Raw genomic sequence first — 12884 nt, 5'->3', positions numbered from 1 at the left:
CCTGTTGATGCAGAACCCCCTCGTTTCCCTGTTGGAGTATTAGTTGCAGTGGGGATCACATCACATTGAGCATAGTTTGGCTTGGGACAGAACCATTCTCTGTGATATCAAAGCGGAAAAGTGACCATCGAGTTCCTGAATGCATAGTAGTTGGAGTACTGTATTGTTTGATCACAGGTAGACTTGCATCAAGACACTCCCTTTGGAACCTTGTCCATCTACGTCCTGCCCATAGCCCTTTCAATCTCGACAAGTGCAGCCAAAACCTTTTCGTCGTGCTGTCTGCGGCCGACAATTTGCAAGCTCACCGGAGCGTTTGTGTATTCGGCAGGGTCGTACATCTCATGCACGAATTTGTCTTGGGCATTCTTTGGCTCATAAGTCGAATCCACGGGGTCTTTTTGAGGGTCGACCGTCGTTACAGGAAAGACCACACCTGGGTAGTCGAGCAGGTTCCAGTTTGCAGTGTATCCCCAGTAGCGTGACTGATCGTGAGGCGCCGCGGCTCCGAATGAAGGAGGGCAGAGTATTACGTCGACCTCGCGCCCGTCCGAACCAGGTAGTGACGCGGTTGCTGTCCACGCTCGGGCGTATTCCGCACGGTAGCTATCCCTTTCCGTACAGCGCTGTTAAAAGGTCCGAGTTAGCAAACGCTGCAATCAACCATACTCAGTCGGAGCAAACAGGCTCCCTGGTATTATCCTGAAACATCGGGGTTGGCTTACCTCCCAAAGCTCAGCATGCGTCAGGTTCTTTACGCTGGGCTGCTCTTGAATGATAAACTTCGTAAGTGGTAGCAGAGGCTCGCCACTGGCTTCCAGGTGTCCAAGCACCTCCTGACCACCGTCTGGAAAGTAGAGGGAGGAAATAATTTCCCAACCCTTGCTATGATCGGGAATCTTCAAGTAATCAGACTTGGGGTCCCAGTCTACCACTTCCATACCTGCTTTGCGGCAAGCCTCACTGACTTCTTTCAGTGCACGCGTCATGGGTGGGTGCGGCCTGACTACACCGTCCCACCACTGCACGGCAATTTTGAGAGGCTTTGAAAACTTGAAAGGGACCCAGGGCCGCGCATCGATAGATGGATCAAGCCGCCATGGTTCTCTAGCGAGTATCACTTGCATAAAGAGCTCCATGGCGTCACGATCGACCGTCATTGGGCCTGGAGTAGACATGATGGCCTCCTTGCCAATCATATGAGTTCTCTGACCGCCTGCTGGGATACGTTTGTTGGTAGGCCTGCGACCGTTCGTGTTAGTTTACCTCCGTCTGCTGCTTCTGTGTTTGGCTTTCCCGCTGGAGAACATACTTGAAGCCGTAAATACCAACATGTGCAGAAGGACAGCGCACACTACCGCCGATATCACCTCCCATGCCCTATAATGCAGATTCCGCCGTTAGTGATTATAGTCTCATCACATCGTCTGGAAGGTTTGACGTGACGCACAAAAATGCTACCCCTGAAGCCAAGCAGTGCCGACTCTCCACCGCTGCTTCCACCAGGGGTCAAGTTGCGGTTGTGAGGATGAAGAGTACGACCGTAGATGTTGCTGTTGGTCTCGAGGTGCATGATGGTCTGCGGCTGCGTGGTACGGCAGTAGAAAACGCAGCCTTCTTCCCACAGTATCTGTTGGTACATGATGGGGCCATGCTTCTTCCCAATCCAATGTACGTACGAGGCATGAGAGACGACTTCCTTGTCGCCCATTTTCATCATGCCTTGGTGCTCCTTGATGGAGATTGGGAGGCCGAAAAAGGCACCCTTTGGTTCGGGCAGGGAGTCGAGTTCCTTTGCACGGGAAATCGCCTCGTCCCATAGTAGCTCGGTTAGGCAGTTTGTCTAGTTGGTGGTTGATAGGTGTCAGTTCGATGAAGGTTCGTCTGGCTTGTACAACATCGAGGAGGGGGTTACAGCGGCTACTCACCGCAGCCTGTGCAAGGGCAGCTCTTCTCAGGAATGCTCGGGTCACTTCCTCCACTGTGTATTTCCTCTCGCGCAGTGCTTTCAGGAGATTCATAACTCCATAATTCTCAGTGATTTCTATCTCACGTGGCGTCAAGACAGACTTGGCTACAACCCGTGCGTCGAGAGGCCACTCTTGAGGCAGTCCCTCAAGCTTGGGTGAGACCTTGGCCAGGCCATCGTCGCGACGACTTTGGGCCCAGGAACATTTCTCCTGCCAAGTCTTGAGCTGTTGAGGGTCACAAGTAGCCATTCTGTCGTTTGGTTGGTTTTGATGTGCGTTTGAGGTAATTGAATATTTATACAGCCAGATTATGATAGTTTGTTGTAAATCTGGGCTTTTATTGTATCATGAGAGTTGGACAAGTTTGGAGCGGAACCAAAAGACCAGCTTCTATTCTAAGCCAAATATCCAACTCTTTTGGCCGAAAAACCTAATGCAGGAAGATCGGGTAGTGACGGCAGTTTCGGGACTATTTGCAGGACCAGTGAGGCCGGCTCACTCCCTGCCGAGTATTTGTTTAATGGGACCCACAGAGAACAGCTTCCCGAGTACTCTAGGCTTAGAGGCCGAGGGTGAATATTTTCAATATAGGTACATTTCACCCTAAATACCTTTAGCCTGCTTAGGTTGGTCCCTGAGAAGTTGTGTGACTTTCCCCGCCAAATCCCCTTCCCCAACCGTATGCGGTAATGTTGATTTGCTACCCCGCACCGCGCCCTTTATCACTATAGTCCCTTGTAAACTTGTGGAACACAGATCCACTAGAACTAGACTCCAACAACATGCGATGGTGCGTGCGTATCAGGAATGCTCCAATTTAGATTACCCAGTAGTACTTGCACTTCCGATCACGGACGAACCTGACGAGATCGGCAGCTCTGGCAAAGAGAAAAGAAAACCTCCAGAAACGAATCACATACACGTTCTTTGGCCCTCCCTTCCCAAACTATGATCCAGCGTGTATGCATTACTAAAGAGGCCCTGCCTATAGAAATCTTATTTTAAGTCTCCTGGTAGCACTTCCAAGCATTCTAAATCCTCATAAGGAAACTTCTCCGAACCCTCATACTTTCTCGGTGTCCAAGTCACCGACCACGAATACATCCTCGGTCCCAACCCCCTACGAAACTTTGACACGATGTTTGCATGTACAGGAATCAAGCACAGCTCCGAGACCTCCCTCGCCGTTTCCTCACCAGCCGTGCCCTCCACCCGAGGACGGCACGTCGCGCAGGGGCCGAGCCAGTCCCAATCCCCAGCCGTGCCGCGCCACGACCTCTTCGTCACCGAAGCCTCCTCCGCCGCCAGGTAGTGGTGGCCGCCGCCGTGGGCCGGGTTCAGCGGGAAGCGCCAGGTGCGGACCGCCCACTCCACGATGGCCGCGAGCTGGTCGCGCTTGTCCTGCGTGGTGTCAAAGTCCATGGTGAAGGTCTTGATGCACGGCATGTTAAGGAACTCGCGCCCCCACATCCCAGCCGTGTAGCGGACCTGCGGCGGCATCCAGCTCGGACGGCCAGCGGCGCTGTGGGCTAGCGCGGAGTCCTGTGGGGTCCGTCCGAACTCCGCCGTGGCCTTCATCATGGCCCCCATGTGCCCTATGTTGAGATTTTCGTGCCGCGTTTCCCGGAATCGATCAGTCAGAGGTCCCGCAGGCGGCCCGAGTGGGTTTATCTGAAGCGGGCCCTGAAGCCACCCGAAACACGACGCTGGCGGGATGCCCGTTGTCTCGGGCTGGCCGGAGACGACGCCGAGTCGCCAGTCGGTCCGGCGCACGGTGATGCGGAGGTGCTGGACGTGGGTCAGGAGGTTGGCGTGGTGCGAAAAGACGGCGTGGTATTTGGATATCGGCGCGAAGAAGCGCACGCGGCGGAACTTCTTCTCCCACTGCAGCTCCGGATTCCGATCCAAGAAGCCTTGGTGGCCGGGACCCCCTGAGCATTTTAAAAGGGTCGAGCGCGGGTCGCTGCTGAACTGGTAGTTCCGTTCGGCCTCGAACATGATGGGCCGTGCTTCCATCAGCAGTCTCCTGCAGCAGAGCAGCATGTTCAACGACATGCATTTCTCCTCGTAGAAGTCGGGGCGCTCGTTTGGTTGCGTGCAGCCGGGGGCTGCGTTTGCAAGCTCGGGGACTATGTCGGGCATCTCAGCTCCGTGTTCATCGCCGGGCTTGCCACGGAGGTCATCGTCTGGGTCGCCTTCATGATCAAAGCGAAGGCAAAAGTTGTGCGGTTTCCTGGTGAGTGCGCCATCTGACGGAGTGGCGGTCAGGGAGAAGGACGCAAGGGCATTTCGGTATATCTGGAGCCTTAGTTCTGCAGGTAGGGCATTGAAGAATGTTGACTGAAGCTGGGGGTTAACATCCCAGTTGAATATATGCTCTTCAAGAGATACTCCCATTTCGAATGGAGACAGTGCATCGATGCAGGAAAACTTTGGACGATCTTTGAAACCACGCTGGCACGGAGATGTATGATGTTTCTGGATTTTTGTTTTTTCAAGCGAACACCCCCTCATACGCAGGATGCGGTGCACGTAAGCTTACCTCAAGTTGCTTTTCTTTTCATGAATTAGAACGGCACAGTAACGGGACAAAGATGGAACGACACAGCTGTGCCATATTTACGTCATGCAGAAATCATTAGCTAGTAACTGTTTGTGTTATATTCACTGCACAAAATTGCTATATTTACCTTGGCTGCCTAGGCAGGTGAATATACAGTAAAGGGATAATACAAACTCATGTGTCAGGTCAGCCTTTCGCCAGATTTGTTATCAAAGTAATTTATAAATAAGCATAAGATATGGTCCTGTAACACTATCTTGTACATAGAAAGGGCGTATCGTACTCCATCTAGCATCGGCTGATTGGCCGACATCGCTACTGTATATCGCCGTTGTCGGAGTGTTGATGTCTGATTGGGCTATACACGACCAAAGCGATGCACGATGTGACCAAAACAACAATTCGAAAAGGGGGTACTGATCTAGGTCCAGTATAAATAGTTAGTCATCGGGTAGTTCAGAAATAATTATTTGGAGATTTCCTGTCCATTCTATCAAAACATGTATTCGCAATAAAACAACAAATACTACTTACTCACTTTGCAAGAAAAAAAAGAAGAGAAAAAAAAGACAAACATGGCGACCACAAAGAAGAGCGCGTTCCTGCACCGATCCCTCAAGGAACTCCCAGCGCAGGTCGTTGCGGCAAAGGACAAGAGCCTGATCTTCTCCGATGGAACGTCGGTACTGGACTCGACGTGCGGCGCCGCCGTTTCGTGCATCGGATACGGCAACGAGCGCGTCAAGGAGGCCATGATACGACAGATGGACAAGTTTGCCTATTGCAACTCCTTCTTTGGCCACGAGGTCGGCGAGCAGCTGGCGCAGGAGCTGATGGACGGTACAGGAGGTGCCATGTCCAAGGCGTACATTGTGAACTCTGGTAGAGCACTTTTCTTTCTTTTTTTTTTTTTCTTTCTGTCACATATATACAGTATATATTCTTTGAGGGAAAAAAAATAAAAACTTACCAGAAATCTTCTTTCTTTCGAAACCCCGTCCTATAGGCTCCGAAGCAATGGAAGGAACCATGAAGATGGCGCGGCAGTACTTTTTAGAGCTGCAGCCACCCCAACCCAAACGCATCAACTTCATCGCTCGCGAGGGTTCCTACCACGGCACGACGTTGGGGGCCCTCTCCATGAGCGGCCACGTGGGCCGGCGCAGCAAGTTCCTCGACCTGCTGCTGCCCAACGTCCACAGGGTCTCGAGGTGCGACGCCTACCGCGGCATGAAGGAAGGCCAGTCGGTCGCCGAGTACGTGGAGCAGCTCGCCGACGAGCTGGACAAGAAGTTTCAAGAGGTCGGACCGGAGACGGTTTGTGGCTTTGTGGCAGAGCCGGTTGTCGGGGCGGTGAGTTTTGACAAATTTTGTTACCCTCTTCTGTGTTTTTTTTTTTTTTTTTTTTTTTTTTTTTTTTTTTTTTTTTGTTTTCTCCTGAAAACATTGGCCCCTAGTCGGTTCAAGGGTAGCACATGCTCATTCTTGAAACAACCCTTTCTAGACTCTTGGTTGCGTGCCCGCCGTGCCTGGATACTTTCAGGCCATGAGGAAAGTGTGCGATAAGTATGGCGCCTTGCTTATTTTGGACGGTATGTATAATACCCTTTTTTGATGATTGAATCGTACGCTGGAAGTTTTATGGTATATGGTTTTTTTTTATTTGGTTGACTGACACTGCTGGGCTGCGGATTCGTTTTGACCGAACAGAGGTCATGTCTGGAATGGGACGAAGCGGAACGCTGCACGCCTGGCAGCAAGAGGGCGTCGTCCCAGACATCCAAACCATCGGAAAAGGTCTCGGAGCCGGCTACGCACCGGTCGCAGCCTTTTTGATCAACCACCGGGTGGCAGACACACTAGAAAGCGGAACAGGGTACGAATCATCAACCTATCCCTTGTTTCTTTCACTTGGAGCTGAAAGAAAAATGATATTTTTGCTTCACGAGTTTACTGACACGAGCAAACAAAAAATCCGGGAGAATGTTTCCTTTCAAACAGGGAGTTCATGCACGGTCATACATATCAGGGTCATGCCTTGTCATGCGCAGCCGCTCTTGAGGTGCAGCGCATCGTCAGGGAGGAAAACCTGATTGACAATGTCAGAGAGAGGGGAGTGCAGCTAGAGGCGCTCCTTCAGCAGCATCTTGGCCATCATCCGAATGTTGGAAACATCAGGGGGAAAGGTCTTTTCTGGGGCGTGAGTCAGCCCCCTTTTGCTATTTGCTGGTGGTCGGTTTGGAAAAGAGTTTTTGTCATTTGGAAACATTGCTGACATCTGTCTACCTTGCCTCTATTTGTTTCCAGATTGAGTTTGTGGCGGACAAAGCTTCCAAGGAGCCATTCCCTCGCTCTGTCGACTTGGCCAACAAAGTCAACCGCGTAGGTGTCAAAGAGTTTGGCGTTAGCCTCTACCCAGGGACTGGCACAAAAGATGGAGTGCTGGGTGACCATGTCATACTTGCGCCGGCTTACAACTGCACCGCCGAGGAGATTGAGGAGATTGTACTCAAGACAAAGGAGACGGTGGTGCGAGTCTGTGAGCAGATCAAGGCGAGCTCTTGAAGGGGGTTGCAGATGGTGATTACTTCACAAACATTTGAGGTATATTATATGACTTAATCTCTTCAATCAAACTTTCAAAACTGAAAATGATGTGAGTCAACAGCTCCCGAGACAGTTATAAACGCTTAGGCTGGCCGCACATTGAGAGCGCAGAGGAGACTGTGGCATAATCGAGAGAAAAAGAATCGCTCTAAATCCAATTGTATTTATAGATTACGTTCCGTAAAACCTTGCCTGGTTTTTTTCTTTTATATCATTCGTATAGATCCGGCTGTCTCATAAAGAAGCCACCCATCCATCGACCTGATCATTGATCAACTCGCTACTAGCGCATATTGCCAACACAGCAGATACGTACCTTCGCTCCTGCTCCTGCTCGGATTTATATGCTTTGTTCCTCATCAACTTCAAATCACCCCCTTGGATTTACCTTTGAGGTCAAGAGCCAACGGACTGGACCTCCATGGCAGCTGGTCATGCCACTGATGGGGTCGGCCATCATCTTGTCGTTGACATACCTCTGCGAACCGGCGATGATGGCCTGGAATACGTCCTCCGCGCCAATCCTATAATTGAAGAGGCTCTGTCAGTATATATATATATATATATATATATATATATATACAAAAGAAAGAAGCACATGTGGATATCACCAGAGTGAGTGCGCAAAACATACTTGACATAGCCAAGCCGGTCATCGGCCCGCTGGACATGGAAGTTACAGCTGTTGTATAAGCCGATGGTATGGTGATCATTGTTGCTTTTCTTGGGCGACAAAATCCAGGCGCCCTGAGGGTCACCCAGTTTACTAGCTGCCAGATTCAAACAGTCGTCTTGGCGCATGGAGGCATAAGGCTCTCGTCGGGTGAAGAAGCTGGTGGCTTTGCAGTACGATTGTGGAGGAGCAAGTACGTCGTTGCCTGCTGTTATGTTACCAGGTCTTGTTACATTGACAGGAGGCAGTGCCATGGTCAGATTTGACAGGATTCCGGACACAAGGGAGAGGGTGGTGTTGAGCTTCATGTTGCTGCTGTTTCCTGCTCGAGCGACTTCTTTGGTCTGATATGTTTCTCTCAAGGATGCTGCTGTTATCTCAAGATTACTCTCTTTTTGTGTTCGTTTTGTATTCTCAGGAAGTGGGTGAAGCAGAGATGCGTGTGAGTCCGCATGGCTTGTGACGTTTGCTCACCCCAAGAGCAATCTTGCAAATGGTGAATCTGACCCACCTTTCAAGTTTGTTTGCTACCTGCCTTACCTACGTACTCAAGGTAAGGTACTTATTTTTCAATCCTACTCTGTTCTTTATCCTAATCTCACTCACTTCGACGACCAGTCAATATCAGATATGGGTTATATCTATAAGACTACGACGGCAAACATCTCGAACTTCGGTCAAGGACAGCTTGATCAAGCATAAACAGAGCACAGCTTACTCTTCCAACCACTTCATCTTGGACTGATTGATTCGCTCGCAGACCTACTACTGTTCCTAGGGTCTGCACCAACCTGCTCAGATAAGGCTCAGTTTGCCTCATATGCAACTGAGACTACAAGGTACAGCTCTACTGTCTCGTGCTATTTTCATCTTCACTTGAAGCCAAAAACTGACAGCTGCCTTGTTCAGCAGCCAAAATGCCCTTCCCGTTTCTGGCCCTCCCGGCCGAGATTCGGGTAAAGATCTATCGCGAAGTACTCGTCAGTCCTCCAAGCATACTTCTGGAGCCCAACTGGGAGATTCTCACCCCTAGACATGGAGACATGTCCCCAGACCAAATATTTAATATATATGAGCCCGACCTACTTCGTCTGAACAGATCAATCTCTGGGCAGATGGCCACTACCCCCATACTCCCAGTTGTTGGCTGTCAGATCTCACGAGACTGGTGTCCTGGAATCCTGCGGGTGAACAAAATGGTTCACTCAGAGTCTGCCAGAGTTCTGTATCGGGACAATACATTTTGCGTCGACGAGTACTATCCTCACCGACAAGACTTTGAAGAGTATGCTTATCCCCTATTCCGGCCGAAAACCGAGGCCTCTTACCTCTCAATCGGTGTGGTACCTGTTCTCTACGGCTTCCTCCGAGGCATCGGCCAAAGCAACGCCCAGCACATCAGCTCTCTATCTATTCCTGTTCCTTTGCTGCCCCTGCAGCTACCTCCAGCCTTGGTCAGGGTGGCACCCCCAGACATGGGTCGCTCGCTGGCTCGAATGGTCGAATCACGCAATACCTATAGAACGTTCGTGCATCCGCTGGGCCACCAGGAGAAGCAGCACATCAGGATACTCTCGAGCTTGGCTCCCAACCTCGAGTGGCTGGAGATGACGGTATGCGACATGTTCTCGGCTTTCTATGACGACGCTGGCCACCTCGATGAGCTCTCGGCCACACTGGCGCTGCTACCAAAGCTGAAGGAAGTCAGTTGTCTCGTTTACAAACAGGCGGGTGATGAGAGCCACGCCCTGACAGTCGAGGCTTTTGGCAAGCGGGGATGGGCGACCGAGTTCGGCTGCGTCCTCTGCAGATGCGGTCTTCACTCGCCGACAGGGAAGTACGTACTGCCAGAGGATAGCGATATCGTCGGCTGTCTCGACTTTTGCTATTATGCATCCGATAAGACCACCAAGAGGAAGAAGCGAAGGGCAGCCTATTCATGGGGCAAGTGGTCGAGATAGAATTGGAGGAAATAAGGGCCCAAAAGGGAACTTTCTGTGATGGAGACATCCAAAGCGAGAGGAGTGAGATAATATCACGGTGGAACCACAGGGCCTGACATGCAAACCCTCTAAAGACGGTGGATTCCGGAACAAGATAACAAGAGAAAACAGGACATGTAGGACATGAAACTATGCCTCCTTACTGAAAAAAAGGCATGTTGGAGTATGATGGAAGATCAGAGATCGCGACGATGCGTCTGAAAGTTGCCAAAACGGAGAAAAGAATGGAGGAAAGGCAATCACGCTTCTTACCTGCGTTATGTGTTGTGATACTAGGCTGATATGGTCTTCCTTTTTCTTCTTCATTTTACTAATGTTCCTCTTAGTATTGAGCTGATTGTAAGGTACAGGTTAGTAAAATTCGTAGATAGGACTCCAATCCTGTATTATTTGGGATTCGATTTTCTGATAGCAGCGAATAAATATGACCGGACAAAGAACATTGTGCTAGTTCGTCAAGTCTCCTCAACCACATATAGACACGAGAACATGCATCATATATTATGCCATTGATATTTTATTTATTAATCAAACAGCCACTGGCCCTTTTTATCGCCACGGCTGTCAAATAGCTCCCAAACGCCCCGCTAAGCGGACAACCGACTCGGGCCGGCCAAGTCTAATGGATTAAAAAAAAAAAGACAGGAAGAGATTCCAATTAAAACTCGAAGAAGAAAAAAAGTACGATACCGAAAAAGAAAAAAAAAACCAAAAACCAAACCCCATCATGCATTTTCACCACATACCAAACGCCCAGCTCGACACCCAAGCAACAACCACAACCGCGTAGCTCCAGCACGCAACCTCTAGTCAACACATGGTCTCACCCGACGAGCCCGGCTTGTCCCCTCGCTGCTCCTCAATGTCGTAGTCGTCGTCGTGCACCTCGGTATGGCTCGTGCCGAGCCGACTGCTGTCCTTGAGCTCCCGCTCCACGAACCCAAAGTCCTTGTTGCAGTACCTGCTGACCACCCTGACGACTGTGGGGATCTTGGACGGCTTGAGGAAGGCGCTGCCGTGGTCCTCACCGGGCAGCCAGACGAGCTCGATGGGACGGGACCCGTTCCACCACTTCTCCGACGCGGCAAACGTCGCAAGGTCCATCGGGGTGGCCTCGGCCGTGTCGTACTCGACGTAGCTCGCCACCGCGGCCGCGTTGACGATGCAGTCCTTCTCGCCGATGATGACGGTCGTGCGCCGCCCGCTCGTCGCCGCGGGACGCGTGCCCGCCTCGGCCCCCGACACTGGCGCCTCTCCCGAACCGCCGCCGCCGCCGCCACCGCCCCCCTGCACGGGAGACGAGTGCAGCAGCAGCTCGCGCCAGAGGATGTGGTCGCGCCACGACAGACGGCGGCCGAGGGTGTGGGCGAGGTTGGGGTCACGAGCCACCATATGCATCTCCCAGTGGTTGGCCATGAAGCGCTTGGGTACGCGGCGGGTGAAGTTATAGGCGACGTCGGGGAGGTGCAGCAGGAAGGCGACGGGGTCGACGAGGACGAGCGAGCTGATCTTGGGCGCGACGTGCGGCGAGAGCAGCAGCGGCGTCGTCAGGAACGTCCCGTAGCTGTTGGCCACCAGCACCACGTCGTTGAACGCCGGCCCCTGCTGCTCCAGGATCGCGGCGATGGACATGGTCATCTCGGACGCGCTCGGGAGCGGCGGGCTGATGCGGGAGGAGATGGGGAGGAGCTCGATGGCGACCACGCCCACGTCGCGCGGGATCGTGCGGAAGTAATTAAGGTAAGGGAAAAGGCCGGCGCCGACGCCGTGGATAAAGAGGATGGGTCGCTGGGTCTTGGATTTGTGCGGGCGGCAAAAGTAGCTCATGTGGTCGCGAGCGGCTGATTCGTTCCAGGCCAGCAGTCCCAGAGGTCTGAACGGGAAGATCCTGAAAAAATTGGACATCTTGGTCCGGTAGAAGCTAAAGCCGAGCATGTACAGGCCGACGGTGGTGATGAGATCCACCGCCCCTATCATGGTGTAGTAAAACAAACTGCGGTGGTCCATAATCACTTCGTCAAAGCTGATCTTGATGGCCTCGCATTCTCCCCTGCCCTTCTTGATCTCCCAGCCCAGCTTGGCCTCGGCCTGCATGATGTAGTGCTCCAGCTCCTCGTCGTCGTCACCGGGCGGGCCTTCGCGGTCAAAGAGTCCCCAGAGCAGCCAGTCCTTGACGTTGTCTCGCCGTACATCATCCAGGTGAGCGTTCCGGCACCACTTGCGGATAAAAGTCTCCATGTCGGGCACCAGGGAAAGGCACTTCGAGAAGAAGGCGGCCCTTTCTTCCCGCGTGAGCGGTGGCGGCTGCAGCATTGCCCCGTTTGTTCGACTTTGTAGGCGCTCCCTATACGGGAGGAACCACAATAAATACCACAGCGTCTCGATTGCTGCGAGACACTCTATCACGATGGACACCGGGTGTGATATCCACAGAACTCCGCCGAATGCCGCTGCCGCCACAAAGTATCCCAAGCATACTGCCCCAAAATAAGTAAACATAAAGGCCATGGACCGGATGAGGAACGTGCTCGCCCTCCCTGGGGTGGCCACCAAACTCATTTCCGAGATGTTCATTTTGTCGTGATTTTCTTTCTTTGTCACCAAGTTCTTTACAGAACTGGACTCGGCTCCTAGTTTCGAATGGCGTAGTTCGATAAGCCTTGTTGGCTTGTCTAGGCTTCGAAAAGCCGTGGGTTGCGGGGTGCCGCGGACGAGAACTGTATTATTATAAGTGCCTTGTTTTTCAAGCTTGCTTTTTCTTTCTTTCTGGGATAAATGCACTTTGGTCGAACGGTTGGTTATATGACGAAATCCTGGCACCTCCTGGCACAAGGGTTTACGTATGGTGACGACTGGAGAAGGTAACCGAAAAGCCCTCGGGGATATATAAGAATCTTAAATTCACATCAGTGACCTGGGCCCTGTTAGCATGTGCTCGGATCGTTTCGCCTGCAGTGCCAAAACTTTGCCCAAAGTAAACCGTCCAGAAAAGTCTGTGTGTGTGAGCGAAGTGTCCTTGACGCAACAGACAACCGAGTGTAAGCAAAGCAAAGCACAAAACTGGAATT

General features: G+C 51.8%; 6 protein-coding genes across 6 annotated transcripts; 2 read left to right on the top strand and 4 right to left on the bottom strand.

Annotated features, from left to right (window-relative positions):
* Positions 1-92: 92 nt before the first annotated feature.
* On the bottom strand, positions 93-2417 carry PgNI_00538 (uncharacterized protein). The gene is made up of 5 exons (XM_031120616.1): positions 1929-2417; positions 1451-1843; positions 1313-1380; positions 726-1242; positions 93-626 (listed from the first exon to the last, which is right to left on the bottom strand). The coding sequence occupies exons 1-5, from the start codon at positions 2217-2219 to the stop codon at positions 219-221; spliced, it is 1677 nt and encodes a 558-aa protein (XP_030986495.1). The 5' UTR covers positions 2220-2417; the 3' UTR covers positions 93-218.
* Positions 2418-2966: 549 nt separating this feature from the next.
* PgNI_00536 (uncharacterized protein) lies at positions 2967-4367 on the bottom strand (the record flags this gene model as incomplete). Its single annotated transcript, XM_031120615.1, has 1 exon — positions 2967-4367. One exon carries the CDS (start codon positions 4365-4367, stop codon positions 2967-2969), a length of 1401 nt encoding a protein of 466 aa, XP_030987867.1.
* Positions 4368-4751: 384 nt separating this feature from the next.
* PgNI_00535 (uncharacterized protein) lies at positions 4752-7399 on the top strand. The gene is made up of 6 exons (XM_031120614.1): positions 4752-5415; positions 5540-5886; positions 6038-6125; positions 6244-6409; positions 6535-6733; positions 6841-7399. Exons 1-6 carry the CDS (start codon positions 5109-5111, stop codon positions 7096-7098), a joined length of 1365 nt encoding a protein of 454 aa, XP_030987868.1. The 5' UTR covers positions 4752-5108; the 3' UTR covers positions 7099-7399.
* A 111-nt stretch (positions 7400-7510) lies between these two features.
* Positions 7511-8121, bottom strand: PgNI_00534 (uncharacterized protein; the record flags this gene model as incomplete). The annotated part of the gene is made up of 2 exons (XM_031120613.1): positions 7511-7664; positions 7775-8121. 2 exons carry the CDS (start codon positions 8119-8121, stop codon positions 7511-7513), a joined length of 501 nt encoding a protein of 166 aa, XP_030987869.1.
* Positions 8122-8730: 609 nt separating this feature from the next.
* On the top strand, positions 8731-9774 carry PgNI_00533 (uncharacterized protein; the record flags this gene model as incomplete). The annotated part of the gene is made up of 1 exon (XM_031120612.1): positions 8731-9774. The coding sequence occupies one exon, from the start codon at positions 8731-8733 to the stop codon at positions 9772-9774; it is 1044 nt and encodes a 347-aa protein (XP_030987521.1).
* An 852-nt stretch (positions 9775-10626) lies between these two features.
* Positions 10627-12390, bottom strand: PgNI_00532 (uncharacterized protein; the record flags this gene model as incomplete). Its single annotated transcript, XM_031120611.1, has 1 exon — positions 10627-12390. The coding sequence occupies one exon, from the start codon at positions 12388-12390 to the stop codon at positions 10627-10629; it is 1764 nt and encodes a 587-aa protein (XP_030987865.1).
* Between the last annotated feature and the right edge of the window lie 494 nt (positions 12391-12884).

The sequence above is a fragment of the Pyricularia grisea genome (assembly GCF_004355905.1).
Source record: "Pyricularia grisea strain NI907 chromosome Unknown Pyricularia_grisea_NI907_Scaffold_1, whole genome shotgun sequence".
In the NCBI taxonomy this organism is placed as follows: domain Eukaryota; kingdom Fungi; phylum Ascomycota; class Sordariomycetes; order Magnaporthales; family Pyriculariaceae; genus Pyricularia; species Pyricularia grisea.
This window is presented reverse-complemented; position numbering and strand designations above follow the sequence as displayed.